Genomic DNA, 24,223 nt, shown 5'->3' with positions numbered 1-24,223 from the left:
CCACGGCGTGGAACCGAGGAGGCGTCCTCCCACCCCTGCGCTGGCTCCCCCGCCCCAGACACCCTGAGAGCTCCGTCGCTGCAGCCACAGCTGCTGAGTCATAGTCCAGACAATCGCTTCTGCTGCGTGCGCGGCGCCGGGACATGGGAGCACGGGCGCTGCTTGGGACCAGCTGCTCTGCACTGGGAGCGAGGGACCCCATGTGCTGGCTGCTCCGCTGGGGAAAAATAACCGAGTTGAGGCCTAACGCAGACCAGGGCAGGCAGGAGGGCGACTCAGGGCACCGTTAACCACGTCGCTCTGCCCAGGCATCATGTCCCAGGGCGCGTGGAACGGCTCATCCTGCCCCGGCTTACAGCGATTTCCCCACTGCTGGATGCTCTGCCATGTGGGGTGCCTTGTCTTGCCACTGCTGGTGACCCTATTTCCCAGAGGGGGCGCCTGAGTCCCCCCCGCTTTCCTGCCCCCAAGCCGCTCGCCCGAGCCCCCCTCCCTGCATGAGACTGGGGCTGGGGTCACTGCTTGTCCTAGCCCTGCCTGCCCCCCTGCATCGCCACTCGCCTCCCTGCCTGTTCCTCTGCATCCCACTTTTTTGACAAAACTGGGCGTTTGTCCTATTTGCTCTTGCCAACTGATCAAGTCAACAAGCAACCAGGACAAATGTATCTTTTGCCCAACACGTTGGGACAGCCAGGACAGGGCTTAAAAAAGGGACTGTCCTGGCCAAAATGGGAAGTTCGGTCCCGCTACTGCTGGGGGGTTGGCTGGCAGCGTGGAGCGCCCGTGGTGTGCATGGGCCGAACTGCTGGGAAACGAGCAGCCGTGGCTGCAGCACAGAACAACCCCCGGCCCCATTGTCTTATTCTCTCCCAAGCCCTATTCCCTCCTCTCCTCCCCCAGGAGGAATGCAGGGCTCTCAGCCTTTATGCTCCCCACATTCTGGGGCTCGCTAGCGGCCTGCGTAAGGTAGAGCAGCCTCGGGGCTGCAGTAACTCCTACTGTGCTTCCCAGGGCCAGCGGAGCAGCAGCTCTCCTATGGCCCGGGCGGTCTGGCTGAACGGCTGGGCCCAGTGGGGACTGTTTCTGGAGGGAGGTCCCTTCCAGGAGACAGAAAGACCAGGGGGCTTCCCAGGGTCACTTGACCCTGCTGTCCCATGCGGAGCAGGCCCATCCAGTGCTGACGTGCAGGGCCCCCCAGGCAAGACAGGCAGCTTTGCTGTATTTCCAATCAGGGAACTGGCCCTAGAGACAGGGAGGGGCCGGGAACAGCAGCTGTTTGTGCTCTGCAGGAGCACACCAGCCTCCCGTTTACTGGGCAGTCACCCAGCCTGGGTGCTGCGTCACCCCAGAGCCCAGGCCACCAGAACCTCTGGGACCGTTCAGCAGCTAGGAGCCCGAGGAGAGCGCACATCTCAGGGCACGCAGGGCAGCAGAGAACCTGGCCTGGTGGGAGGGACTCTGGGGCCTGAATGGGGAGTGGTTTGTTGCTGCTCTGGGCTGGAGGAGAAGCTGCTTTGCCCTGCTCCCTGTGGGAGAGGCGTTTGCTCGGTCAGCACAGCAGGTTCTTATTAACACCCAGGAGAGGTTGCTGGAGGCTGGGCCAGCCCTGCCGCTCCCGCCCGCCAAGGGCAGGATGACTCAGAGCGCCCAAGCCCCATGGGTGGCTGCTGCCATGTGTCCATGGGAGCGTGTGGGGAGACAAATCAGTAGAGGGCAGTTATTAGCCTCATTGGCCAGCACAGCCGTGCTGTTTCCCTATTGTCGAGGGGGGACCCCCGCCCCAGTCATGTAGGGAGTTTGTGCCTGAGTCAGGAATAGAACCCAGGAGTCCTGGTCCCTATGTCAGTGCTCATGTCACCAGGCCATGGTGCCACCTGACCGACTGACCGCAGGCTCCCCAGGCCAGGAATAATCCTGATGAGCTGCATGCCCGGCTCAGCCTCGCTCCTGCCAAGCTGCCGGGGCACAAACATGCTCACTTAGGGGAAGGAGGAAACCCGACGCTGTTTCACAATCTCCCTGCACCACATCCTGCGCTGGCACGGTGGTCATGTGATTCGCCCTGCTGGGAACAGGCCTCTGCCAGGCTCCCCACCTGCCTCCTGGAACTGAGCTGGGCACCCAAACCCTACCTTGCCAAGGCCGTCCAAGGGCCGGGGCTGGTTGGCCTAGCCCGAGGTGGACTGCGGCTGTCCTGGTCTGCCCACGCAGGCATGTCATGCAGGGCAGCTGAGTGCAGGACATGGGGGCCGGTCGCTTCTGAGGGAGGGGCATCCTCTGTATTCCAGGAGGGATTTCGCAGTCACTTGGGGTGGAACGTGATGAAAGGCATCTGGGACATGAGGGAAACTGAGTCACAGCCCACAGAGCTCATCCACAGGGGGCCATTGGCAGCACCAACACATCCAGGCCGGGCAGAGCCAAACCTGCTCCCTTGTCACGGAGTCCCCGGGCGCTGCTCTGGAACTGCTCCCCACAAAGCCAGGCAGGACTCTGGGGAGCCTCCTCTCCCTCGGAGCAGCCTGTCTGCAGGGCAAGAAGCTCACATGGCTTCACCTCCTGGGTCTCTCCTTGGAGCATTCAGCATCCTCTGCTCCTCCGTGCGCTTCCCCCAGCGAGTCCGCCCCGGGGGGTCCTGGGGAAGCCAGAGGGTCCTGCACCCCCACTGCGCAGTCAGACGTGACTCTCAGCCAGCCAGTAACACAGAGGTTTATTCAATGACAGGAACATGATCTAAAGCAGAGATTGTAGGTACAGAGAACAGGACCCCTCAGCCGGGTCCATTCTGGGGCCCAGAGAAGCAGAAACCCACGTCTGCTCTCACTTTCCATCCCCAGCCAGCCCCAAACTGAAACCCCCTCCAGCCCCTCCTTTCTGGCCTTTGAGGCGGTCACCTGATCTCTTTGTTCACCTTTAGCCACCCCCTTGCAGGGGGGAAGGACCACTAGTTGCCAGGAGACAGAGTGCTGGCAATTTATGCACACTGGCCTTTATCCCACCACCTAGAGACTTCAGAACTGCATAGGGGAAACTGAGGCACCCACACAGTATTCAGAGGAAGCCTTTAGAACAGTCCCACTTCCTCACATCCCTTCACTCCCTGGGTCCCTGGGGCCAGTGCTAGGAGGATGCGGTGGGGAGGAAGGCACCTCTGCTCCCAGCCCAGGGCAGGCCAATGGAGCGTCCTGGCAGAACTGCCAGCAGCGCTGCAAGGTGGCTCCCGCGCCTGTCACCAGGGGCTGGGTCACGATGCGCCGTGGCTGCCGCCCGATCGCTTTACTGGGACGGGCTGTTCCCAGTCTCGCCTGGGCATCGCCTCCTCCCCAGGGCCATCCCCCCTCTTCTCATTGCTTTTGCTGCTTGCTTTTCCCTTCCCCCCCTCCCCAGCTCCTGCCCTGTCGTCTCTGCAGCCCAACCGTCCCCCTTCACCCGGCTCCTGCAGCCTCCCCACCCTCAGCTCATCTGCTCTTGGCCCTCAGCCCACTGGGCCGCTGTTTCTCCCACAGGCATCGTGGTGCCTCCTGCCGCAGTGCCCTCCCTGCACTGATCCGGGGGGCCACAGCCCCCCGAGCCGCCCTCTGCGTCGCACACGGCTCAGCCAGCGGGGAGCGGCTGGGCAGAGGCAGGCAGAGAGCGCCGAGACGTGCAGCATGTTGTATCGCCCCCACCCCGCCCTTAGACTGCGAGGGCCGGGGCAGGGCGGTGTGCACGGGCAGCGCCCCCCCACGCACTACCAGGCTATAGGAAATAATGCCTCCCACCCACGCATCACACACTGCTCCACGAACAGACCCCCAGCCCGATCCCGAGCCCCCTCCCCCACTCCGGTGCGCTGCAGAACAGGCTGCTTGTTCCAAACCAGTCGTGGAAACAGCCCAGCGGCGCTTTCCACACGCCCGGCGGTTGCACAAGGATGGCAGCTCATTGAGAAAGAGCCTGTGCTGCTGTCGGGGGTTGCCAGGCTCCCGTAGGAGGGCGGCTGGTGCCCGACCGAGTAACCCCCAGCCTGGACAGGTGCCCCTGTAGGGAGGGAGCCAGCGAGATTAATTCCTCTTCCCCAGTGCTCCCTGGCCCCCGTCCCATAGTGCCTAGGCCCCGATGTATTTCTGCTCCCAGCGCTCCCCCGAGTCGGGCATGGCCTGGGCCTGGCCTGGGCAGGGAGGCCGCAGCACGAGCTAGGAAGCTGTGTGTGACGTCTCAGTGCAGATGGAGAGGCGCAGCGGGGCCAAGGGCCCCCATGGGGCCAGCCCTGCCCTCTCCCGCAGGCTCTCGGGGGAAGGTGGCAGTGAGTTGGCATCACAATAGTGAATCTCAGGCAGGGTTGGTCTCCTGCACTAGGCCAGTTCCGTGTGCCCAAGCACTCCGCTGCTCCCACCTGCGTCTGCAACGGCCACGTTTATAGCCCTTGTGCAGGCAAATCCCATCAGCTATGCAGCGCTGGGGCCACTGTGCATCCCAGACCACTGGATGTTCTGGTCCTGCCGGGAATGGCATGCCCCCCACCCCTGCTAGCGGGACCAGGCCCACACGGTGCGTGCCAGGGGACACTGTCAGGGCGGAGTGGGGCACTCTTTGAAATGGCACCCCCCATCTGATACCAGACAAAACCCTGGCCAGTTCTATATTGACGTGATATTTAAGATCCCGAAGAAAAGAAAACGCTGAACCAACGGCTGCATCAGCATTTCAACTCAAAAACCAATGTTTAATGTTTTCATTTTTTAAAAGATATTAATTCTGATGGGGGCTTATTAAAAAGGCTCCCAGAGAGTATTTTAATATAAAAAATATACCCGGAGGGGGCCACACATTAGAACAGCAGGACTGGCCGGGTTCCCCCTGGGCGAATGGCCTGCCTAGGCTGGGGACTCAGCTGGGCAGCCCTGGAATGTGCCCTATAGAAAACCCTGCAGCTGGGCCCCCCAGCTCCACACAGGGCTGGCCCTGACTGCCCAGGATGGTGCTAGGGGGCCTGTGCTGCTGGGAGCGGGATGGGGGCGCTCCCCCCCCCCACAGTCAGTGCAGACCCCAGCTGCTAGGGCCCGTTCTGGAAGCCACGTGGTCTGACCAGGGGGAGTCCTTCAGGATCCCCGGGGCTGTTCCCAAGAGGCAAGGGGCTAGCTCTGCCATCCTGGCCAAGCTCCAGCTCCCAGCCATGCGACTCCCAGTGGTTTCAGCTGGTGTGGGGGGCAGGGGGGTGGACACCGTGCAGGGGTGGGGGGATATTCTGTTCTGGGGTAGATGGGAGGGGATTAGAGGGCACATGTGGAGCAGAGGTTAGCACAGGATGGTGAGAGTCAGGACTCCTGGGTTCTGTTCTCCCACTGACCTCCTGGGGGACACTGGGCAAATGAGATCTCCTCACTGCTGTGTGTCTGGGTTTCCCCACTTGCAAAGTAGGGTTGGTAATGAAGCCCATGTGGGGTGGTCACAGCTAATTAACACCGAGTGTTGGTATCACTGGCTAAGTTTGTTTCCAAGCTGTGCACCAGACCCGCTGTTCCCCCTCTGTGCCGTGTGGGAGGCATGTTCTCCATCGAGCTGTCCCCTTTGCCATGCTGCCGCACCCAGCGCTCTCCAGCTCAGCACTGCGGCTTCCCCTTTCACAGCCCATGCAGCCGCTATTTTTAGAACCGGGAGGGATTTTTTGCAGATACTATTGACGAGATGAAAGGGCAGAGGATGCGAGTCATAGTGAATTTGCTGAGCGGGCCCTGTCGTGCTCCCAGCTCACAGGGCAGGCTGGGTTACAGTAAATGGTGCAGCCTCCTACGGGGGGAAAGGGCCCGTCTGGGCTCACCACCAAACCCACTGCCGCTGCTCGCACACACGTGCGGCTGGGAGCCTGCCCAGGCAGAGCCCTGAACTGCTCCCCCAGCTTAGCTCGGCCCTGCCGGGGGGCCCAGAGATACAGGGCCCAGCACGGCTGAGCTCCTCAGCCCTGAGGTGCCGGCGTAAGGGAGGGCTGCATCGCGGACCTCTCTGGGCAAGGGGGGGCCTGAGGGACCCATGGTCTGTGCAGAGACCCTTATTCCAGCTGGGGACAGACTGCCCCACGGGGGGACCCAGCGAGTGGGGTTCCTGCAGGGGAGGGGAGCCGCACTTTGTGTCAACACCAGTTCTCCACAGGGCCCCTCAGGATAGGGGAGAACCCCCCTGAGCCCCACCCCATGCCTCTGCTGAATAACAGGAGCAGGTGAAGGGCCCTCAGCTGTCCTGCAGCCCTGCACCCAGTGCAGCCTGTAACGCAGGGGGGAGGGGGAATGCGATGGGGTCTGCAGGCCCATGCGCCCCACCCCCATTGTCAGCCGCCCTCCCAGTTCACCCAGTCTAGGGGGTTACTGGGGTGTTTGGTTCAGCCTCACTGCAAAGTCTGGTGGAGGTGGATAAATGTCCTGCAGAGATTAAGCTGAGACCATACAACTCAGTGCACATGTGACCGGATCAGGCCTGGAGCCCACGCCTCCAGGGCTATCACACCTGGCTTGCTCTCAGTAGGAGGGTCAGGGCTGGAGGAAGGGAGGGAAGATGCTGGAAGTTAACTCCCCAAATCTCCTGCAGAGGCACACAGGAAACAGGCGCTGCGGGGCTGCAGGGTGAGCCACAGACAGAGGGGCCCTGCAGCTCCCCAGGGACGCTCCTCCACGGGGTAAGCTGCCTCCTGCCAGCTGTGACTGCAGCTGGAGGGCTATAGCGCCGCAGAAAGGGACCCCAAGGAGCAGAGAACGCAGGGCAGCAGACACATGCAGCAGGGCCTCGCCACCATCAAAGGCAGGGAGGCAACGCGAGGGCCGAGCACAAGGTCCCTGCAGTTTGCCTTTGCCTGGGGCCTTCGCTGGCACAGTGCTCACAGTGTCGGCGGACGGCTGCAGCGCGGCAGGTTGGGGGCACCAGCAAGGAAGGGGTTAATTCTCTGTGCAACACACGCTTGGCAGCACTGAGATTTGACAGAGGCCTGGTCCCAGCCCGGCTCTCCTGGCACTCAGCCCCCTGCCCCCTCCCTGCGCTCGGCCTCTCCGGGCCAGGCAATAACCACAGATCGATTGTTCTCATCGGCCAGGTCCTGGGTCAGTGGGGGAAGGGCCCCGTTGATGGCTCGCGATCCCCTGGCTCCCAGCACCGCCACGACACGCCCGCCGGGGATCAGGCACCAATTTGTTTGCGTGTGACCCAGGAGAGGGCAGAGCCCTGGCCTGCTCCCCGCATCCCTGGCTTCAATGGGAGGGAGGCTGAGGGCAGCCAGCGTGTGGCAGGGCCATGTGATTCCAATTACAGGCAGGCCCTGGCTTGTGTTCCACACACACACACACCCCCCCCGGGGACGTGATTTGCAGTTGGAATCGATCATCGTGTCTCATCTCTGGAGCCGGGGCCCTAGGACCGGCCTCCCTCGGCGGGGGAGGGGCTGCCCACGGGAACCGGGTCACAGCCAGAAAGTGGAACCATGAAATCCTGGTGTGGACGTTTCCCCTTCCAGCTTCCTTTCCAGGAGAGCCGAGCAGGGTTTGCCCCCGGCGGGTGGGGGTGGGGGGCCATGCATGTGTCTGTGCACACGCATGCAGCGGGGGGGCAGGATGTAGATCTGTGCATGTGTGTGCATGTCTCGGGGGTGTGGGGTATGTGTGTGTGTTGTGTGTGTGCATGTCTCGTGGTGTGTGTGTGTGTGCGCGCATGTCTCAGGGTGTGTGTGTCTGCATGTCTCGGTGTGTGTGTGTGTTGTGTGTGTGCATGTCTCGGGGGTGTGTGTGTGTGTGCATGTCTGTGTATGTGTGTGCATCTCAGGGGTGTGTGTGCATGTCTCGGTGTGTGTGTGTGTGTGCGCGCATCTCAGGGTGTGTGCGTGCGCATGTCTCGGTGTGTGTGTATGTATGTCTCGGGGGGGTGCATGTCTCAGGGTTTGTGTGTGTGTTGTGTGTATGTCTCGGTGTGTGTACATGTCTCAGTGTGTTGTGTCTGTGTGTGGTGTGTGTGTGCATGTCTCGGGGGATGTGTGTGTGCGTGTTGTCTGTGTGCATGTCTCGGGGTGTGTGTGTGTGTTTGTATGTGTGCATGTCTCGGGGGGGTGTATGTGTGTGTGTGCATGTCTCAGTGTGCGTGCATGTCTCGGCGTGTGGTGTGTGTTGTGTGTGTGCATGTCTCGGTGTGGGGGTGTGAGGGTGTGCATGTCTTGGTGTGTGTGTACACACGTGTGAATGTCTCGGGGTGAGGGTGTGTGCGCACATGCATGTCTCGGGGTGTGTGTGTGCACGTGTGTCTCGGTGTGTCTATCTGTGTGTGTGTGTCTCAGGGGGTGTGTGTGCATGTCTTGCGGTGTGTGTGTGTGTCTTGGTGTGGGGGTGTGTGCATGTCTTGGAGTGTGGGGGTGTGTGTCTCAGGGTGTGTGTGTGTGCATGTCTCGGGATGTGGGTGTGTGCGCGTGCATGTCTTGGGGGTGTGTGCATGTCTCGGGGTGTGTGTGCGGGTGTGTGTGTGCGCGTACATGTCTCGGTGTGTGTGTGTGCGTGCATCTCAGTGTGTGTGTGTCTCAGTGTGTGTGTGTGTGCATGTCTCGGGATGTATGTGTGTGTGTGCATGTCTTGGTGTGTGTGTGTGTGTGCATGTCCCGGGATGTGTGTGTGTACATGTCTCGGGGGTGTGTGTGTGCGTCTCAGTGTGTGTGTGTCTCAGTGTGTGTGTGTGCATGTCTCGGGATGTATATGTGTGTGTCCATGTCTCAGAGTGTGTGTGTGTGTGTGCATGTCTCGGGATGTATATGTGTGTGTCCATGTCTCAGAGTGTGTGTGTGTGTGCATGTCCCAGGTTGTGTGTGTGTGTGTGTGTGTGTGTGCGCATGTCCCAGGGTGTGTGTGTGTGTGTGTGTGTGCGCATGTCTCAGTGCGTGTGTGTGTGTGCATGTCTCGGGATGTATATGTGTGTGTCCATGTCTCAGAGTGTGTGTGTGTGTGTGTGCATGTCCCAGGGTGTGTGTGTGTGTGTGTGTGTGTGTGCATGTCCCAGGGTGTGTGTGTGTGTGTGTGTGTGTGTGCATGTCCCAGGGGGTGTGTGTGTGTGTGTGTGTGTGTGTGCATGTCCCAGGGTGTGTGTGTGTGTGTGTGTGTGTGCATGTCCCAGGGTGTGTGTGTGTGTGTGTGTGTGTGCATGTCCCAGGGTGTGTGTGTGTGTGTGTGTGCATGTCCCAAGGTGGGTGGGTGTGTGTGTGTCTCGGTGTGTGCGTCACCGACAAGCCCCCGTTTGCGGCTCTCTGTTCAGCCCACAGGACTTTCTGCATCGCACTGTCCAAGGCCGAGCGCTCGGGCTCCCCTCCCCCCCAGCACAGTCTCAGCGAGCGGGGGGGGGACGGGGACGTGAAGGCCCCGGGCCGGGCCCCAGCACAAAACCCCCGAGCCCGGGGGCTGCCCCGGTCCCTCCCCAGCCGCGCCGCGTGGCCACGCTGGCACCGCTCCGGAGAACGGCTGTTCTGTGGCTGTGCAGCGACCGCTCCCTCCTCCCCGTGCGCAGGGCAGGCGGCGCTGGCCCCTGGGGCCCCGGGGGTGGGGATTTTATCCACCGCGAGCTGCGCTCTCCGCCTCCCCCACCGCAGCGCCGAGCGGGGGCCTTGACGTCAGCGGCTGACGCCGATCCACCCCCTCAGCCGCCTGCAGGCCCTGGCCTGGCCGTGACGTGCAGCATGGCCTGAGCTTAACTCCTTCCCCCCCGCAGCGAGCCCCTCGCTCAGCCACCCACGCTGCCCTGAGAGACCCAGCGCCACCCGCAGGCCGTGCAGCACAACCACGGCCCCTCTGGCCTGGGCTCCGGGCAGGCAGGGTTACAGGGTGGACATGTGCAGCTGCCCCCTTTCCCCCCCCCATGGATCCACATCCCAATGGGACCCTTGCCCCCGCGGCTGGGCACCGCTGCCAGCCCAGCCCTGACCCCACGTCACTGGGCCCACGTCTCTGCCCTCCCGGAGCACCCAGCTCCGTGTGCACCCACCCTGCAAGCCCTCTGGGAAGGCGCCGCTGGGCCAGGAGCGCTCCTCCCTGCCGGGAGATGCATAAAGCCACTGGCTCCGGCGCCGCCCAACCCATAACAATGAGCAAATGGACCAGGCCGGAAGCCAGTGGACACTAGCATGTGCCAAGCTCCCCGCGTCCATTCCTGGGAGCCCTTACAGAGAGGCCAGGTCCCCCGGGGGGAACCGGGCGAGTCCTGCTGGCTGTGGGCTGGTCAAACCGTCCCCTGCCAGTGGCCGGGGTCTTGCTGGACTCCATCTCCCGCCCCATTAACCGAGCCTCCCGGGGCCTGTGACATGAGCTGGTTCCCTGGCGGCCCTCCCTGATCAGTGCAAGTGGGACTGGTGCCCCCTCCCCAGGCATCTGCCCTTCTATTCTCCCTGCCCGGGGAGGGAGATGTTTGGAGAGGACAGAGAGATGGAGCGGGTCTCTGAGCAGGTCAATACCCACCCCAGGGCCAAGGTAGCATTGTCCCCTGCAGCCTATGCGCCACGGGGGGTCGCCAGCACCCGCCCTCCACCCTCCCCCGCCCCCCCGGCATGGGGGGAGTTGGGAGCCCTGCTCTGCAGCTGTGTGCAGCGGGGCCAGAGGTCGGTGGCTCTCGGGGGCATGGCGACGCTGCTCCCTAGCCTGCAGGCAGTGCTCGCCCTGAGCATGTGTCTGAGATCCTGACAGGATGTCCACATTCCTCCCCCATAGCTGGGTCCCTTAGCTCATCCTCAGCAGCCTCCATCACCACCTTGGCTTCGTCAGGAAGGGGTGGTGTGTTCGCAGATCACTGCTGCCCACTGTCACCCCCGCACCCTGGCCTGCTGGGACCTGCTCCCAGCAACTCCCACTTCTCCCATCAGACGTCTCTTCTTCCCCTTTCCCAGGGTTATTTCCACTCCAAGCTCCAGACCTTCAGCTGGCACCAAGCAGCATCGCTGGAGCCCTGTGGGTTGCCTCCAGCCGGGATCTTTTGCTGTCCTCACTGGTTCTTGCAACTGCTCCCAAATTCGTATTATTTGCAAATGCAATAAGGTGCTACCTACCCCCCTCGCAGACCATTCATTCAATTACCCCGTGCCACTGAGCCCTGCCAGGGCCCTCCCCCGCCCCACTGCAGTGGGTTGCCATTTCTCCCATCGGCTTTCCTTCCAGCTCCCTAGCCAATGCTCAGCCCCTTGGCCAGTGCTTGGAGCCAGGCCAGACCAGCGCAGAGTTTAGGGGGGCTTGTTTTCGACACTGCTCCAGTTCTGAGTGTCGCCGGAGGGGCAGGGAAAGAGCAGGTTTGATTGGCACGTTGGAGCAGCCCCTTGATGTGAAAATGTGCCTCTCCAGGGTGGTCAGTGGCTCTTGAATCCAGCTTTAAACCCACCCGGCTGTTTATTCCTCTGGGCTCAGAAAAGGGTCTCTCTCTGCTGGTTGGTTTTGTGCATTCACCAGGCTGGTCTCAGCACGGGCAGCAGAATCAGAGATGATGGTTTTGCACAAGCGTGGTCACTGGTGTTGCACGACTAGCAATGATATGCTGAGGGCTGGCCCTCGTGGGGGACACTTACACACACTGTCTCTGGGACTGGCGTGTGAAGGAGGCTTGCACAATTGGGCCCTTATTGTGAAATGCCTGTTTTGTTCTTTTATCAGAACCCACCTTTCCCTCCGCTCACTCGCTTGGAGAGGGGCCATGGGGCGGCAGCAGCCTTTGCCAAGGACACTCGTTGGCCACAGCACCTGCCCGGCTCAGCTGGCAGCCGCGCCTGCACCCCACAGTTGTGGTCAGGCTGGTGACTGGATCTTTTCTCTCTCCTCGGGTTTCCGCTCAGCGCAGGCCAAGGGGATTCTGAGGCCTGCTGCAGACCCTCTGTGTGAGGACTCTGAAGAGCAAACGGCCTCAGCCGTGCACAAATCAAGGGTAGCTAAATTCTCCCAGGGTGGTATCATGGTCCGTGCTGCGAGCAGCTGCCAATCTCTCCCCCTCTCTGAAGTGCACAGACCCACTTGCTGGGTCTCCGTTGGAGCAGGAGGATGCCAGAAAACAGCCCTTGGTCCTTAAATCGGGAACTCTGCATTGCAACCCGCCCCGTCCCGCGGTCCCACGCTATGTCGCACAAGCAGCATGTGGCCCTTGCGTGCCAGGGAGGGGGCTGGCTCTTCCCAGTGCAGTGGGCGAGCCCAGATTCCCTCCACCTGGGAACATGGGGCAATGTGAACATTCTTGCTGCAAAACAGGAAGTGAAATCAACTGTCTCATGGAAGCCAGAGAGCGCCAAAGCCTGGAGAGGAAGTTGGTTTGTTATTCGAATGTTTCTGTCTCTGATAAAGTGCAGCGCTGGGCGTCACAGGCCAACCCCCTCCCTGGGGGAGCCTCCCCTCCCTCTGCGCTCAGCCCTGAGCCGCAGGGAGCGCTCACCAGTCTGACCTGCTGAGCTGGAGAGTGGGGGAGGAGAGAGGGCTCTGAAAGCAGGCGGAAAGGGACAGGAGCTGCTCCCCTGGCACAAGGCTGGGGGTCAGCCCTGCGCATCTGGGCTGGGGAGGGGAGGGGAGCCTGCTGCAGGGTTGGGAATTATTTACCTAGATTTAAACTCGAGGAGGAAGCTGCTTCGCCATCGCCCTGGTGCCCCGGTGATTCCTGGGAATCCCAATCCACAGAGGAACAAGCACTCAGCAGTATGGCTGCACACACGCAACCAGAGCCAGCTAGTGTAGACAGCCACAGCCTGGCCCCCGCCTGCCCCATGCCCTCACTGGGGCAGGCTGCGTAGTGTGAGCTGAGGGCAGCTGCTCTGGGCCAAGGGGTCAGCAAGTTCCCAAGCATGGGGTTCTCGGGGTGCTGGCCCTGCCGGGGCTCCCCTCCCCTCTCCGTCACACGGGGGGAGCAGATCCAGCTGGAGCTTGACTTTGACAGCTGCATGGAGAATGAGGCTGGGCCCAAAATCTCCCACAAGGGGACTGTGATTACCTAGGCCTGGTCCTGGCCTCTCCCCCAGCTCAGCAGCAGTGGTCTCAGCCAGCTGGCTCTCACCCCAGTCCCAGCCAGACACTGGCTTGGTGCTCAGCTGAGGCAGAGCCATAAAGCTGGGTGTGGTCTCTGTACGAAGCACACCGCACCCCATGGCTCCCCACCCCCCTCCTAACGCTGAGCAGTGACCACAGCTCTCACCTGGGAGCTCCCCTGTGACGAAGTGGGACTGTTCTTAATGTTTCCTCTGAATACTGTGTGGGTGCCTCAGTTTCCCCTATGCAGTTCTTAAGTCTCCAGTGTACATAAATGGCCGTCACTCTGTCTCCTGGCAACAAATGGCTGGGGCCCTTCCCCCCTGCAAGGGGATGCTAAAGGTGAACAAAGAGATCAGGTGACCTCCTGGCCCAGGAAAGAGACAAAGGCCAGAGGAGGAGGGGCTGGAGGGGGTTTCAGTTTGGGGATGGCTGGGGACGGGAAGTGAGGGCAGACATGGGTGTCTGGCTCGCTGGGCCCCAGAATGGACCCGGCTGAGCGGTCCGGTTCTCTGTACCTACAAGCTCTGTTTTAGATCATGTTCCTGTCATCGAATAAACCTCTGTGTTACTGGCTGGCTGAGAGTCACGTCTGACTGCAAAGTGGGGGGGCAGGACCCTGTGGCTTCCCCAGGACCCCGCTGGGGCGACTCGCTGTGGGAAGTGCACGGAGGGGCAGAGGATGCTGAATGCTCCAAGGAGAGACCCAGGAGGTGAAGCCGTGTGAGCTTCTTGCCCTGCAGACAGGCTGCTCCCAGGGAGAGGAGGCTCCCCAGAGTCCTGCCTGGCTTTGTGGGGAGCAGTTCCAGAGCAGCGCCCGGGGACTCCGTGACATCCCCAAAGGCAGAGAGAGCAGCCGCTGGAGGCCGCCTCCCACCCTAGGACCCACCAGGTATGTCAGGCAGACCTAGCGCTGGCTCTGCCAGCCTGGGCTTTCAGGAGACTCCTGTGCGCTAGGACAAAGCCCCTCCCCACTCTCCGGAGCAGCAAGCTGGTCCTGCTAGTGAAGGCAGGGGGCTGAGTCAGGGTCCCTTCCAGTTCTGTGAGTTAGGTATAGCTCCAAATTTTTATTTTATTTGTTGTTGTTTTTATTTAAGTTAGACTCCAGCACTCAGCACCGGCTCCTGCTCCCAGAGAGGCCCAGGGGAGTTTCGCTGGTGAGCTCAGAAGTGCTGAGCCCCAGGAGCTCGCATTGACTTCAGCGGGAGATGCCCTTGCTCCAATCACTGGAAATCAAGCCCTCCTCCTGCAAGCTCTTGGAGCAGGGAATATGCTGTCGGCCTTCCCCTGGGCCTCCCAGCTCAGGCACTGGGGAAGGAGTTGGTGTCCGATGCTGTGGTTGGCTTTGGTTTCTCGGAGTCCTTCAGAAACTCCCTGATGACTAGGCAGAGGTTGCAGCATTCCCGCCTCCCGCTGTTTTCTTCCTGGGTAACCTGATCCCAAGAATCTGCATGGGCTCAGCATTCCCAGCTGGTACTTCCCACAGCCTGATCAGATAGTCACTGCTCACCAGCTCCTTTGTTCCCCAGCTGCATTCTTATGCCTCAAGAACCTGGCCTTGCTTGGCACCCTCTCCTGGGCTATAACTTCCAGTGGCCTTGAGTCAATGTTTCCTGGATAGTTTATTTACCGTAAAAAACAAAGCCTCTGTGCATCCGATGGAGTCTATGTAGCTGGACCAGTGCAAAAGATCCTGCCTCACTGGGCTGTGTCTGGAAAAAGGCAACACTACCTAGATTTGAAAACCATACGCTGGCCATGTGCTGACGCGGCTGCCCTGTATTCCCAGCATTCCCCCGGGAATAAAGGGAAGCAGATGGTCAGGTCTTCTAGCTGGGTGGATCAAATTACAGTGAGTCAATTGACTGGACTGAAAGCCCGACCTCGACCTCGCTGGAGATCTCTCTCCTATGGCTACCAGCCTGCCTGGGGAGGAGAGACCAGAGTGGTGGGCACCTCCTGTGGGATATTGCCCGCCTCTGCGCCCACACAGCGACCTTCGGGCAGGGATGCTGCACGTTGTTGCCCATGGATGGCCTCTGGGGAAGGCAGCTGAGTCATTTCTGGTGTCTCCAGCCTGCTCTGAGAAGGGAGCACCCATGGGGTGTGGGAAGGTTGCCCCTTGTCGCAGTGCACCCCCTGGGAGGAGCGAAAGTGAGAGCTGGACAGAGAGGAGACAGCAGAGCAAAGGGAAGGAGATTAGCCCCCCTGTTCTGCCTCTGCCCCCCCATCTTCCTCCCCAGCCCATCTCCCCTTCCTCCCCTCCCCCCTCTCCATCTTGCTGCTTTCTCCTCTTTGCCCCTCCCCCTCTGGCTGAGTGTTCCCCCCCATTCCCTACCGAGCCCCTGCGGGGCTGACCGGGGTGCCTCGGGCTGGCCCCTCTGCACATGGGAAAAGCCCTCCAGGGAGGAGGAGCCCATCTCTGTGTGCATTGTCTCCAGGATTGTCACAGCTGGGCAGGGCCTGGCGCTGTGCTGGGACATGGGGGCTGGGCAGGAGGTGGGCACCAGGCCCAACCCCTCTATGGTCAGCAGAGCCAAGTCACGAGAGGCTCGGAAGGACCCCTTTAATTCTCACCCCGCCTGGGGCCTGCCTGCGCATCTCAGCTGGGATGGCTTGAAAACAGCTTGGGATGCTGTCCGGGCATCTTGTGACAATTGCAAGCCCCGTGCCCCCAGTTCTCAGCTTGGTGGCTGGTCTATAAATCCCCCGGTTTATAGAGCTGGAAACCCTGGCAGCCATTGCTCCGGGCCAGGCAGGGGCAGCGCTGGGAGCCCATGAACCCCCTCGGGCCGCACATCAGCAGCTCACTCCATGGGTGTGAATGGAGGGGACCGTAAGCTGTGACTTCTCATTAGGGCTTTGCAGGGCCCTGGGAGTCAGGTCGTGAGGCACAAACGTACAGACAGACGGGACCTAATGCAAATAATCCAAACCATAAAGTCCGAGGTAAGCAAAGCGGGGCTGGGATCTGTTCGGAGCCAAAGGCAAAGCAGCAGTGGGGGCAGGGCAGACGTCACCTCCATGATGCACAGGCAAGATGGGGCTGTTGGTCCAGAATGAGAGTTTTCTGAGATCTTCCTCTTGGATTTCTGCTGCATGCCCTGCGCCAGGGACTTCGTCCTGCAGTCTCAGCCTTGGCACTCGGGCATGTCCACCTGGCCTTTGCAATCTGCCGCGAACGCGGGGAAATCGCTTTGTTTTCCCCTCTCGAGTGACATGCTAACAAGACTTGCGGCCTGGCGGTGGGGAGCATATTGAGGTACAAGAGACTCCTCCGAAGGCCATGCGGATTGTTATTTATTGTGCAATCTTCCCCTTGCTCCTGGCTGTATGTAGCAGGACAATATAAAGCTCACAACTGATGAAGAAAAACTCCCTCTGCAACCTCAGGAGTAACCTTCATCCCTGCCTGGGAATGGGCTCGATCCTACAGTGCTGCTAGCATGGCGCAGCGCCTCTCAGCTGTTCTGGGGCACCAGGCAGGCTTGCTGGACTGCCCGAGGCTGAGCCAACTGGCACTTCCTGCTCCCCTTCCTTTAACTTGCATCACATGCTTCTTACCATGCCACAGGCCTTGCTCCTGTGCTTCCTGCATCCTTGGGCTCTGCACAGTCAGGGACAGATCCCACTGGCCCTGTATGCCCAGGGAGGGCCCTTGGAAAGCTGAATGGGGTGACACTGCTGTACACTGGGGGGCAGCACCCAGGTCCCTGGGTAACCTGGGGGCTCAGAGAATTAATTTTTAAAAGTAGGCTGAACTAATGGCAACTCTGCTGAGCTAACACAAAGCCATGGGTGAAATCCTGGCCCTGGGGAAGTCAATGGGTGTTTTGCCACTGCCTCCAGTGGACTCAGGATGTCATCCTAGGAGTCAGCAGCCATTCTGCCCTGGCCAGTTGCAGCTCTCCTAACCCCAGGGTGCTGTTCTGTTCTGTGGTGTCACAGTGGGACCACACGTTCCTGGAAGAAGCCTAAATTCCAGGCTACGGTTAAGTGCTCTCCGTCAGTGTATTTCCACTGTCTTGCCTCTGAGCACCATGTGTGTGCCGGGGGTGTGGGGCAAACCCGCTGGGCTAGCAGAGTGAACTTGCAGCGATAGCAACCCTGATCTGGCAATGCCAGGAGACGGGCAAGGGTGACAAACCGCATTAGCCTGAGACTTGTGTTGCAGGCGCTCGGCCCATATGGGAATGTTGCTTTGCACATACACAAAAGATGTCAGTCAGTTGAGCCACATGTCAGCCCTGCACATGCACTGGGGTTCCTGGGGGGTTGATCTGGAGTTGTGTGTAGATCTATCTATTGGTCCAGGCCTGCTATTTTGGAGTGGCTCAGAACAGTTCGACCCACCGAGGCGTTTTGGTCTGGAAAATCATGCTTTGACATGGCAGACCTTGTACTTAAGTTGGCCACATAGCTGCTGCTTGAGCGCTCTGCTTCCCTATACTCTGGAATGGGGCCAAGCCCTGGCACAGCGTTGGCATAGCAAGGGCCACTGTGGCTGTGATACGTGCCGCCCTGTGGCAACCCAATTACAGAGCCCAGACGAACTAAGGCCACAATTAGCTTCACAGAGCTGGTCACGATGTGAGAACGAAAACAACGTCCAGGCAAGTTGGAACACCGTGAAACCCAAGGCAACGAAAATAGCTGCCTCTGTGGTGGAAAGAGCATGTCCCATCTGCACTGTGCTGTGCTGCTTGGAAGTGAGTGTCCTTGACTAAGCAGAACACGAGGTGCCAAGCACTCCCCCACTCTCTGTCACTGACTCACTTTGTGGCCTTGGCCAGGTCAGTTAATCTCTGTCCCATGTCTGTACAATGGAGATTAGCCTCAGACCAATCACTGGCCACACAGGGAAGTGCGGAGGATTTGCACTGGTTCAGTGTACAGAGGATCTTCAGGGGATGTCTGCACTGGTGTTGGGAACGAGGCAGATAGACTCACATGAACTTGGCTTGCGCTAACATGCTAAAAACAGACGCGTGGACGTTGCAGTTTGGGCGGCCGCTTGGGCTAGCACCCGAGCTCAGACTTAGGGGTCGGGTGAGCTGGAGAGTCCAAGCTGCAACTTCCACACGGCTATTTGTGGTGCACTAACTCGTGTCTGGGACGCTCGCTCGCTCGCACTGCAGGTTGGCCATCCCGGAGCGTTCACAATGCCAGAGACTGCGGCATACGCCCGGGTTAGCTATTCTATCTTTGGATTTAGATTGCTGAAAGACGCACGCCCATTGCCTAAGACACTAGGGGCATCCACAGGCATTAAAAACTACAGTTCCTCACCTTGCACCTTCCACAGGGTCCTGCCTACAACTGGCTGTGAAAAAGCCATTCCTGAACTTTACAGCTATAGAACGGAGAAACCCAGAGGCAGCTTCCCCAGCTGGTAACCTGAGCCTCAAGCCCACATGGCCTGCCTCAGGCAAAGGCCTCGCACCACGCCCCAAGGTTCGCAAACGTGGGCTCTGGGGGACCAGCGGGGAAGCAAGAGGCAGAGTCAAGGGGCCTCTGTTGAGAATGGCCTGTCAGCAGCTGCCAGATGTTCACATCTAGGGTCTGAGAGCAGGAGCACCTCAGCTGACCTTGGCAGCGCAGGGGACAGAGGCGGTAGTTAGAGCCCGAACCATATAAGGCCATAAAGCTCCTCTGGGAGCCTTTCTGTGCTGAAAGGCCTGGGTCTGAATTGTAGTGGGGCCCTACTGACAAGCAGAAATTGGTTCTGTGACAGCTGAGAGAGGAGGAGTCCTTTAGCACCTGATGTTTTCTGAGTGCTCGACAATCAGGATATTCAGCAGCAGGCCAGGCCGTATGGCCAGAGGGGACAGATGAAACTGCAAGAGGACTCACCACAAAGTTCTGATTGCACCTGGGGGGCAGAGCTCAACAGCCCTGGGGCTCACTTTGGGTTTGTGCCTTAGGCTAGCTCATGCTTCAGCATTTCAGCCAGCCACCGGCAGGGGTCAGGAAGGGATCCCCCCAGGGGATTCTGGGGGAGGAGGGTTGAGCTCCTTCCTCTGATGCATCACGGGGATGGCTCTGGCTGGAGATGGGACACTGGGCAGGCAGAACCAGGGCTCTGGGGTGGCACTGAGCATTCTGTCTCTCAGGTGCTGGGCTGGCTGGTTCTTGCTCATGTGCTCAGGGTCTAACTGGTCACCATGTGTGGAGTCAGGCAGGAATTTTCCCCCAGGTCAGACCGGCAGGGACCTTGGGGGGGAGTCACCTTCCTCTGCAGTGTGGGGTGCGGGTCACTTGCCTGGATTATCTGGGTGTATCTCACAATCATTTCCCTGCCCCTGCGGGGCCTCAGGCACATCTCGACCCCTCCTACTCTAGCCTCCCGCGGTCTCATTTCGGCTGGTGGGGCTAGTGGCCTGCGCTACAGGAGCTCAGACTAGAGGATCTGGTCCCTTCAACTTGCGGGCTTCAGCCCATGTGTTTGTGCCAAATCCCAGTCTGGTGGGGGGAAGGGCTGTGTACAATAATTTATTGCCATTAAATACAAAATTAAATTAAAATATTGGCGACGGTCTGAGTGCCGCTGCACTCTGGAAGCCAGCCACCCCCGCTGCCTGGGTTGCTATGCAGGTTCCTTCAGGGCACAAACATCACTAGTTTGGGCAGGAATAAGCTTGTATTAGCTGGTGAGGATTTGTATGAACCCAGATCTGCCACTCGAGCTTCTACATGCTTGGAAAAGAGGCCAGACCTCCCCCCAAACTTATGGAGGAAAAGGGCTGCCTCCGCCCCTACCTATCTGAATGCTGTTTCTGTTTTTCATCCCCAAACTAGTTACACTTCATTTTTAATAGAGCCCTGTAATATTAACCCTTTGCTGCCTCATCTTGCACTCCAGCACAGGCACAAACAGCACAGAGCCAGCACCTCAGCTTTGGGCTTTGTGAATTTCTGAGGTGTGCAGCACTGGGGAGCCCACTGGTTCTGACTGGGAGTTTTGCTGTCGCCCTCAGCGGGTGCTGGACTGAGGGTTTCAATTGCAGAGAGAAGCATAGAAGAGGTATGTGCAAAACTCTGGAATACAGACACTTTTAAGAAAATGACAATTCAGCCACTGATTCTGTGGAAGTGGCCAAGTGGGGTGTCCTTCCAGTTCCGTCAAACACACAGCTCTCCAGGAACATCCCCCCCATGACCATCCCAAAGGACCTTGCACTGGGACAACTTCCTCCAGTCACGCAGAGGCAGGTGAAGACAAAAGCAGGGCCACTCCTTGGGGGCTGCACGTGCTGCCTCTACAGCAATCCCAGCTCACGTCTGGGCTTCAGAGGGATTTTGCTCCCTCTGTCTCCTCGAGTCAAGGGAGCAAATATGAACTTGTTTAGATGAAAGAAGTTCAGTTGCTTTTCCAGAGTCCTCTGCTTGTGACATCCTTCTGCAGCACCCCCGTAAACTAGTCTATTAGCATCTAGTCACAATTAATGATAAAGTAGGAAATCTTTCTTCAGCCCAACCAGTATCTACAGACACTGAATGGGGGAATCACAACAGTCTCGGATTTTTTCTATTCTCATTGCAAATTGCGAAGGACTATCTTGGTTTCAAGCAAGTAAGGAGTTAATTGGCTGTTTGGCTCCCACACAGGTGTTTCAGATGAAGTAAGGGGGCAGGCCAGGGAACTGAAGGCCCAATCAGGAAATGGTCTATAAAGCAGCTGACAGATCCAGCCAGCAGTCAGGCTGCTGGCTCTGGTGTGAGAAGGCGGCTGTGCAGTGAAGGTGGGTTACTCTGGTATGGGGTGTTTGCCCGAAAACTGAAGCTTTGGTGAAAACTCTTTGTGAGTGAAAGGTTTGTTTTGCCACTGAGCTAGCTGACCTTGCCTGCTTGTTTGCACCAATGGGTATTTTCTGGGGTAATGGTATATGGAGCTTTAATTGCTCTATTCTTAAGTGACAGCTGAAATCTCAGCTCCTCCTCACAGCTCCCTCCTTTCCAGTTTTATTGGATTTTTAAATCCCACCCCATCCAACTAGGTAATTGCACATCACTAGACACCTCTCCCCCAGAATCAGCCTGTAATGGACAAGTGCCAGCCCTGAACCACCCCACGGCCCTTCAGCCTGGCAACAGTTCAGCGGAGCCTTCATTTATGCCAACGTGTTACCATGGAGAAGGTAAATGAAGTCAAAACATCCCCTCTGCTAAGGTGAGGTTTGGATGTGAGTGTCTGGCACCTGCTTCCTCCTTGACACGGGGAGGAGGGAGCTGCCACTGCTGCGGGGTCCCCAGCGGGGGTGCAGGAGGGAGCGGTCCCCGGGGGCTGTGACCCCTGGCTGGTGCCAGCCGGTCTGAGCAGCTGAGCGGGTCCCTCTCCCTGCCGCACCCCGGGGCGCTGCAGCCCAGCCCAGCTCAGCCCAGCCCAGCAGCTGGGGGGTGCCTGCGCCGGGGGCGGGCTGAGCGCCAGGCCCGCCAGCTCCCAGCGCGCCTATAAATATCCCGGGCCGGGCCTGGCCGGCTCCGCAAACACCCCCTGACCCCGCCCCCTATGACATCAACCCAGGAGGCTCCGCGCTGTTGTGCCGTTTACAGGCCGGTCGCCATGGTGACGGGGGGCGCCAGTGGGGGGGCGTGGCGGCCATGCCCCGCCCCCATGCAAATATGCCCCGACGGGAACGTCATCTGCAGCCAATCCGGGCCGCACGCGGTGACCTCATCGGGCTGGCGCTGGGTATTTAAGGCGGCGCGGGGCGCCCCCCCCGACGCGTGTGTGCGAGAGCGCGGAGCAGAGCGGCGGCCGGGTGCAGCCTGCAGCGCCCGGGGCCGGAGCGGGACCGAGCCCAGCGCCCGGGGCCGCTGCAGCGGAGCGGGGCCGCCCCGCCCCCCGGGGCACCTCGACCAGGACCGACCCCCGTGCCCGCCCGCCCCCCCGGCGCAGCCTCCGCAGCCGGCGCCCCGCGGGCGCAGCAGCCCGGCGCCCCCCGCGGCCGGCGGGGGAGGATGGAAACACCCTTCTACCATGACGATGTGTTGAGCGGCTTCGGCAGCGGCTCGGCCCCGTCCCGCGGCAGCAGCAGCGGCCTCCCCCGGCCCTTCCCCGGCGGCAGCATGATGAAGAAGGACGCGCTCGGCCTCAGCGACCAGGTGGTGGCCACCCTGAAGGCGCCCGGCCAGGCGCTCCACCAGCTGCGCGGCGCGGCCGGCGGCGGGGGCGAGGGCCCGGCGCTGCTGAGCTCCGCCGAGCTGGGGCTGCTGAAGCTGGGCTCGCCCGAGCTCGAGCGGCTCATCATCCAGTCCAACGGGCTGGTGACCACCACGCCGACCAGCAGCCAGTTCCTCTACCCCAAGGTGGCGGCCAGCGAGGAGCAGGAGTTCGCCGAGGGCTTCGTCAAGGCGCTGGAGGATCTGCACAAGCAGAACCAGCTGGGGCGGGCGGCGGCGCCGCCGGGGGCCCGCCCGGGGACCTGCCCCCGCCGCCAGCCTGGCCCAGCCGCCGCCGCCGCCCCCCGAGCCGCCGGTCTACGCCAACCTGAGCAGCTACCCCGGCACGACGGTGAACTACGCCACCGAGACCGTGCCCTACCCGCCGCCGCCCGGGCTGGGGGGCGCCCCGCCGCACCCGCGCCTCCAGCCGCCGCCGCCGCTCAAGGACGAGCCGCAGATCGTGCCCGAGGTGCCCAGCTTCGGCGAGAGCCCGCCGCTGTCGCCCATCGACATGGACACGCAGGAGCGCATCAAGGCGGAGCGCAAGCGGCTGCGGAACCGCATCGCCGCCTCCAAGTGCCGCAAGAGGAAGCTGGAGCGGATCTCGCGGCTGGAGGAGAAGGTGAAGAGCCTCAAGAGCCAGAACACGGAGCTGGCCTCCACCGCCAGCCTCCTGCGCGAGCAGGTGGCGCAGCTCAAGCAGAAGGTGCTGAGCCACGTCAACAGCGGCTGCCAGCTCCTGCCGCAGCAGCACCAGGTGCCGGCCTACTGAGCCCGGGCCGGGGGCTGTGCGAGCCCGGGCCCCGGGACTGAGCGAGCCCGGGCCGGGGGCTGTGCGAGCCCGGGCCGGGGGCTGTGCGAGCCCGGGCCGGGGCTGTGCGAGCCCGGGCCGGGGCTGTGCGAGCCCGGGCCCCGGGACTGAGCGCCGGGCCGGGCCGGGGCTGTGCGAGCCCGGGCCCCGGGACTGAGCGCCGGGCCGGGCCGGGGCTGTGCGTGCCCGGGCCCCGGGACTGAGCGCCGGGCCGGGGGCTGTGCGAGCCCGGGACTGAGCGCCGGGCCGGTCCGGGGGCTGTGCGAGCCCGGGACTGAGCGCCGGGACTGAGCGCCGGGCCGGGCGCCGCGAGACTCGGAACTGCCCCTGCCTTGCAGGGGGCCGCGGGCGCCGTGGCCAAGCTGGGGGGGCCTTGCTCCGTCAGCCGGGACCCGCCTCTCCTGGCGAGCGCTGCGGCGCGGACTCCTGCCCTCGCCAGGGACCGGACAAGCTCGGCCCGCGGGCTCCGAGCGCACCAACCCACGAGACTGCCGAGAGAGCCGGGCCGGGGCGGCCCCAGGCGATAAGCTCACGTGTTCTGTTGTTTGAAGTGTTCTCGCTCTATTTATGTTTATACTGGGCCCAATGTTCCTCCCCCTTGTTCTATGCGCCACATTCCAGTGTGCAGTAAAGTCTTGTGCCAGGAGCTGTGTCTGCTGCGTGTGTCCTGCTGCGGGGGGAGCCCGCCCCCAGCTCTGCCTGCAGAGCCGGGTGTGGTGGCTGCTTGCTGGGCGCTGGCCTGGCTGGCGCTTCGCAAGGCAGCGGGAAGGGGGCTGCCCCCTCTGCCCGACCTGAACTACGTGTTGCAGAGGGGAGGAGACGCTGCACCGGGCTGCAACTGGAGCGGAGGTGTAACGTGTGGTCGAGCGCGCCCCCTCCTGCCCGTTGTGGAAACCGCATCTATGCGCCCCCGTAGGAAGAGGCTTCCTAGCTGGGTTCCCGCTGAGTAGGGGTTTGCCCTGGAGCACCTATCACCACTGACTGCCCTTGGGGGAGCGAGGGGAGGTGCGCTCGGAAATGGGCAGTTCCTCGTAAGGACGCCTGGCCCAGTTGCGAGTCAGCTTGTTCATTTCAGGCTGCCTTTCCCCCCTGGTTAGTAGTGGCAGTGACTGCTGGAGTCTTGCTGTTATGTGAATTAATAGTCAGGCCTTGGATGGGGGGGAACTGAACTGTCAGGTTCTTGGCTCCATCACCCTTGGCCTGGCGTGCACAGAGAGGGGTAGAAAGAAGGAAATGAAGTTGTGATAGAAAATGGAACTGTAAGGGGCTGCTTCGT

The 24,223-nt window shown here is 61.0% G+C and overlaps 1 protein-coding gene across 1 annotated transcript; it reads left to right on the top strand.

The window, feature by feature from the left end:
- Nucleotides 1-21,659: 21,659 nt before the first annotated feature.
- On the top strand, nt 21,660-23,014 carry JUND (JunD proto-oncogene, AP-1 transcription factor subunit). Its single transcript, XM_039515979.1, is given in 2 exon segments — nt 21,660-22,436; nt 22,438-23,014. Coding segments are annotated over 2 exon segments (975 nt in total). The 5' UTR covers nt 21,660-21,932; the 3' UTR covers nt 22,909-23,014.
- Nucleotides 23,015-24,223: the final 1,209 nt, after the last annotated feature.

This window comes from Mauremys reevesii, linkage group 26 (genome assembly GCF_016161935.1).
Source record: "Mauremys reevesii isolate NIE-2019 linkage group 26, ASM1616193v1, whole genome shotgun sequence".
Taxonomy (NCBI): Eukaryota; Metazoa; Chordata; order Testudines; family Geoemydidae; genus Mauremys; species Mauremys reevesii.
Note: the sequence above shows the minus strand (reverse complement) of the source record. Positions and strands in the feature narration are given on the sequence as shown.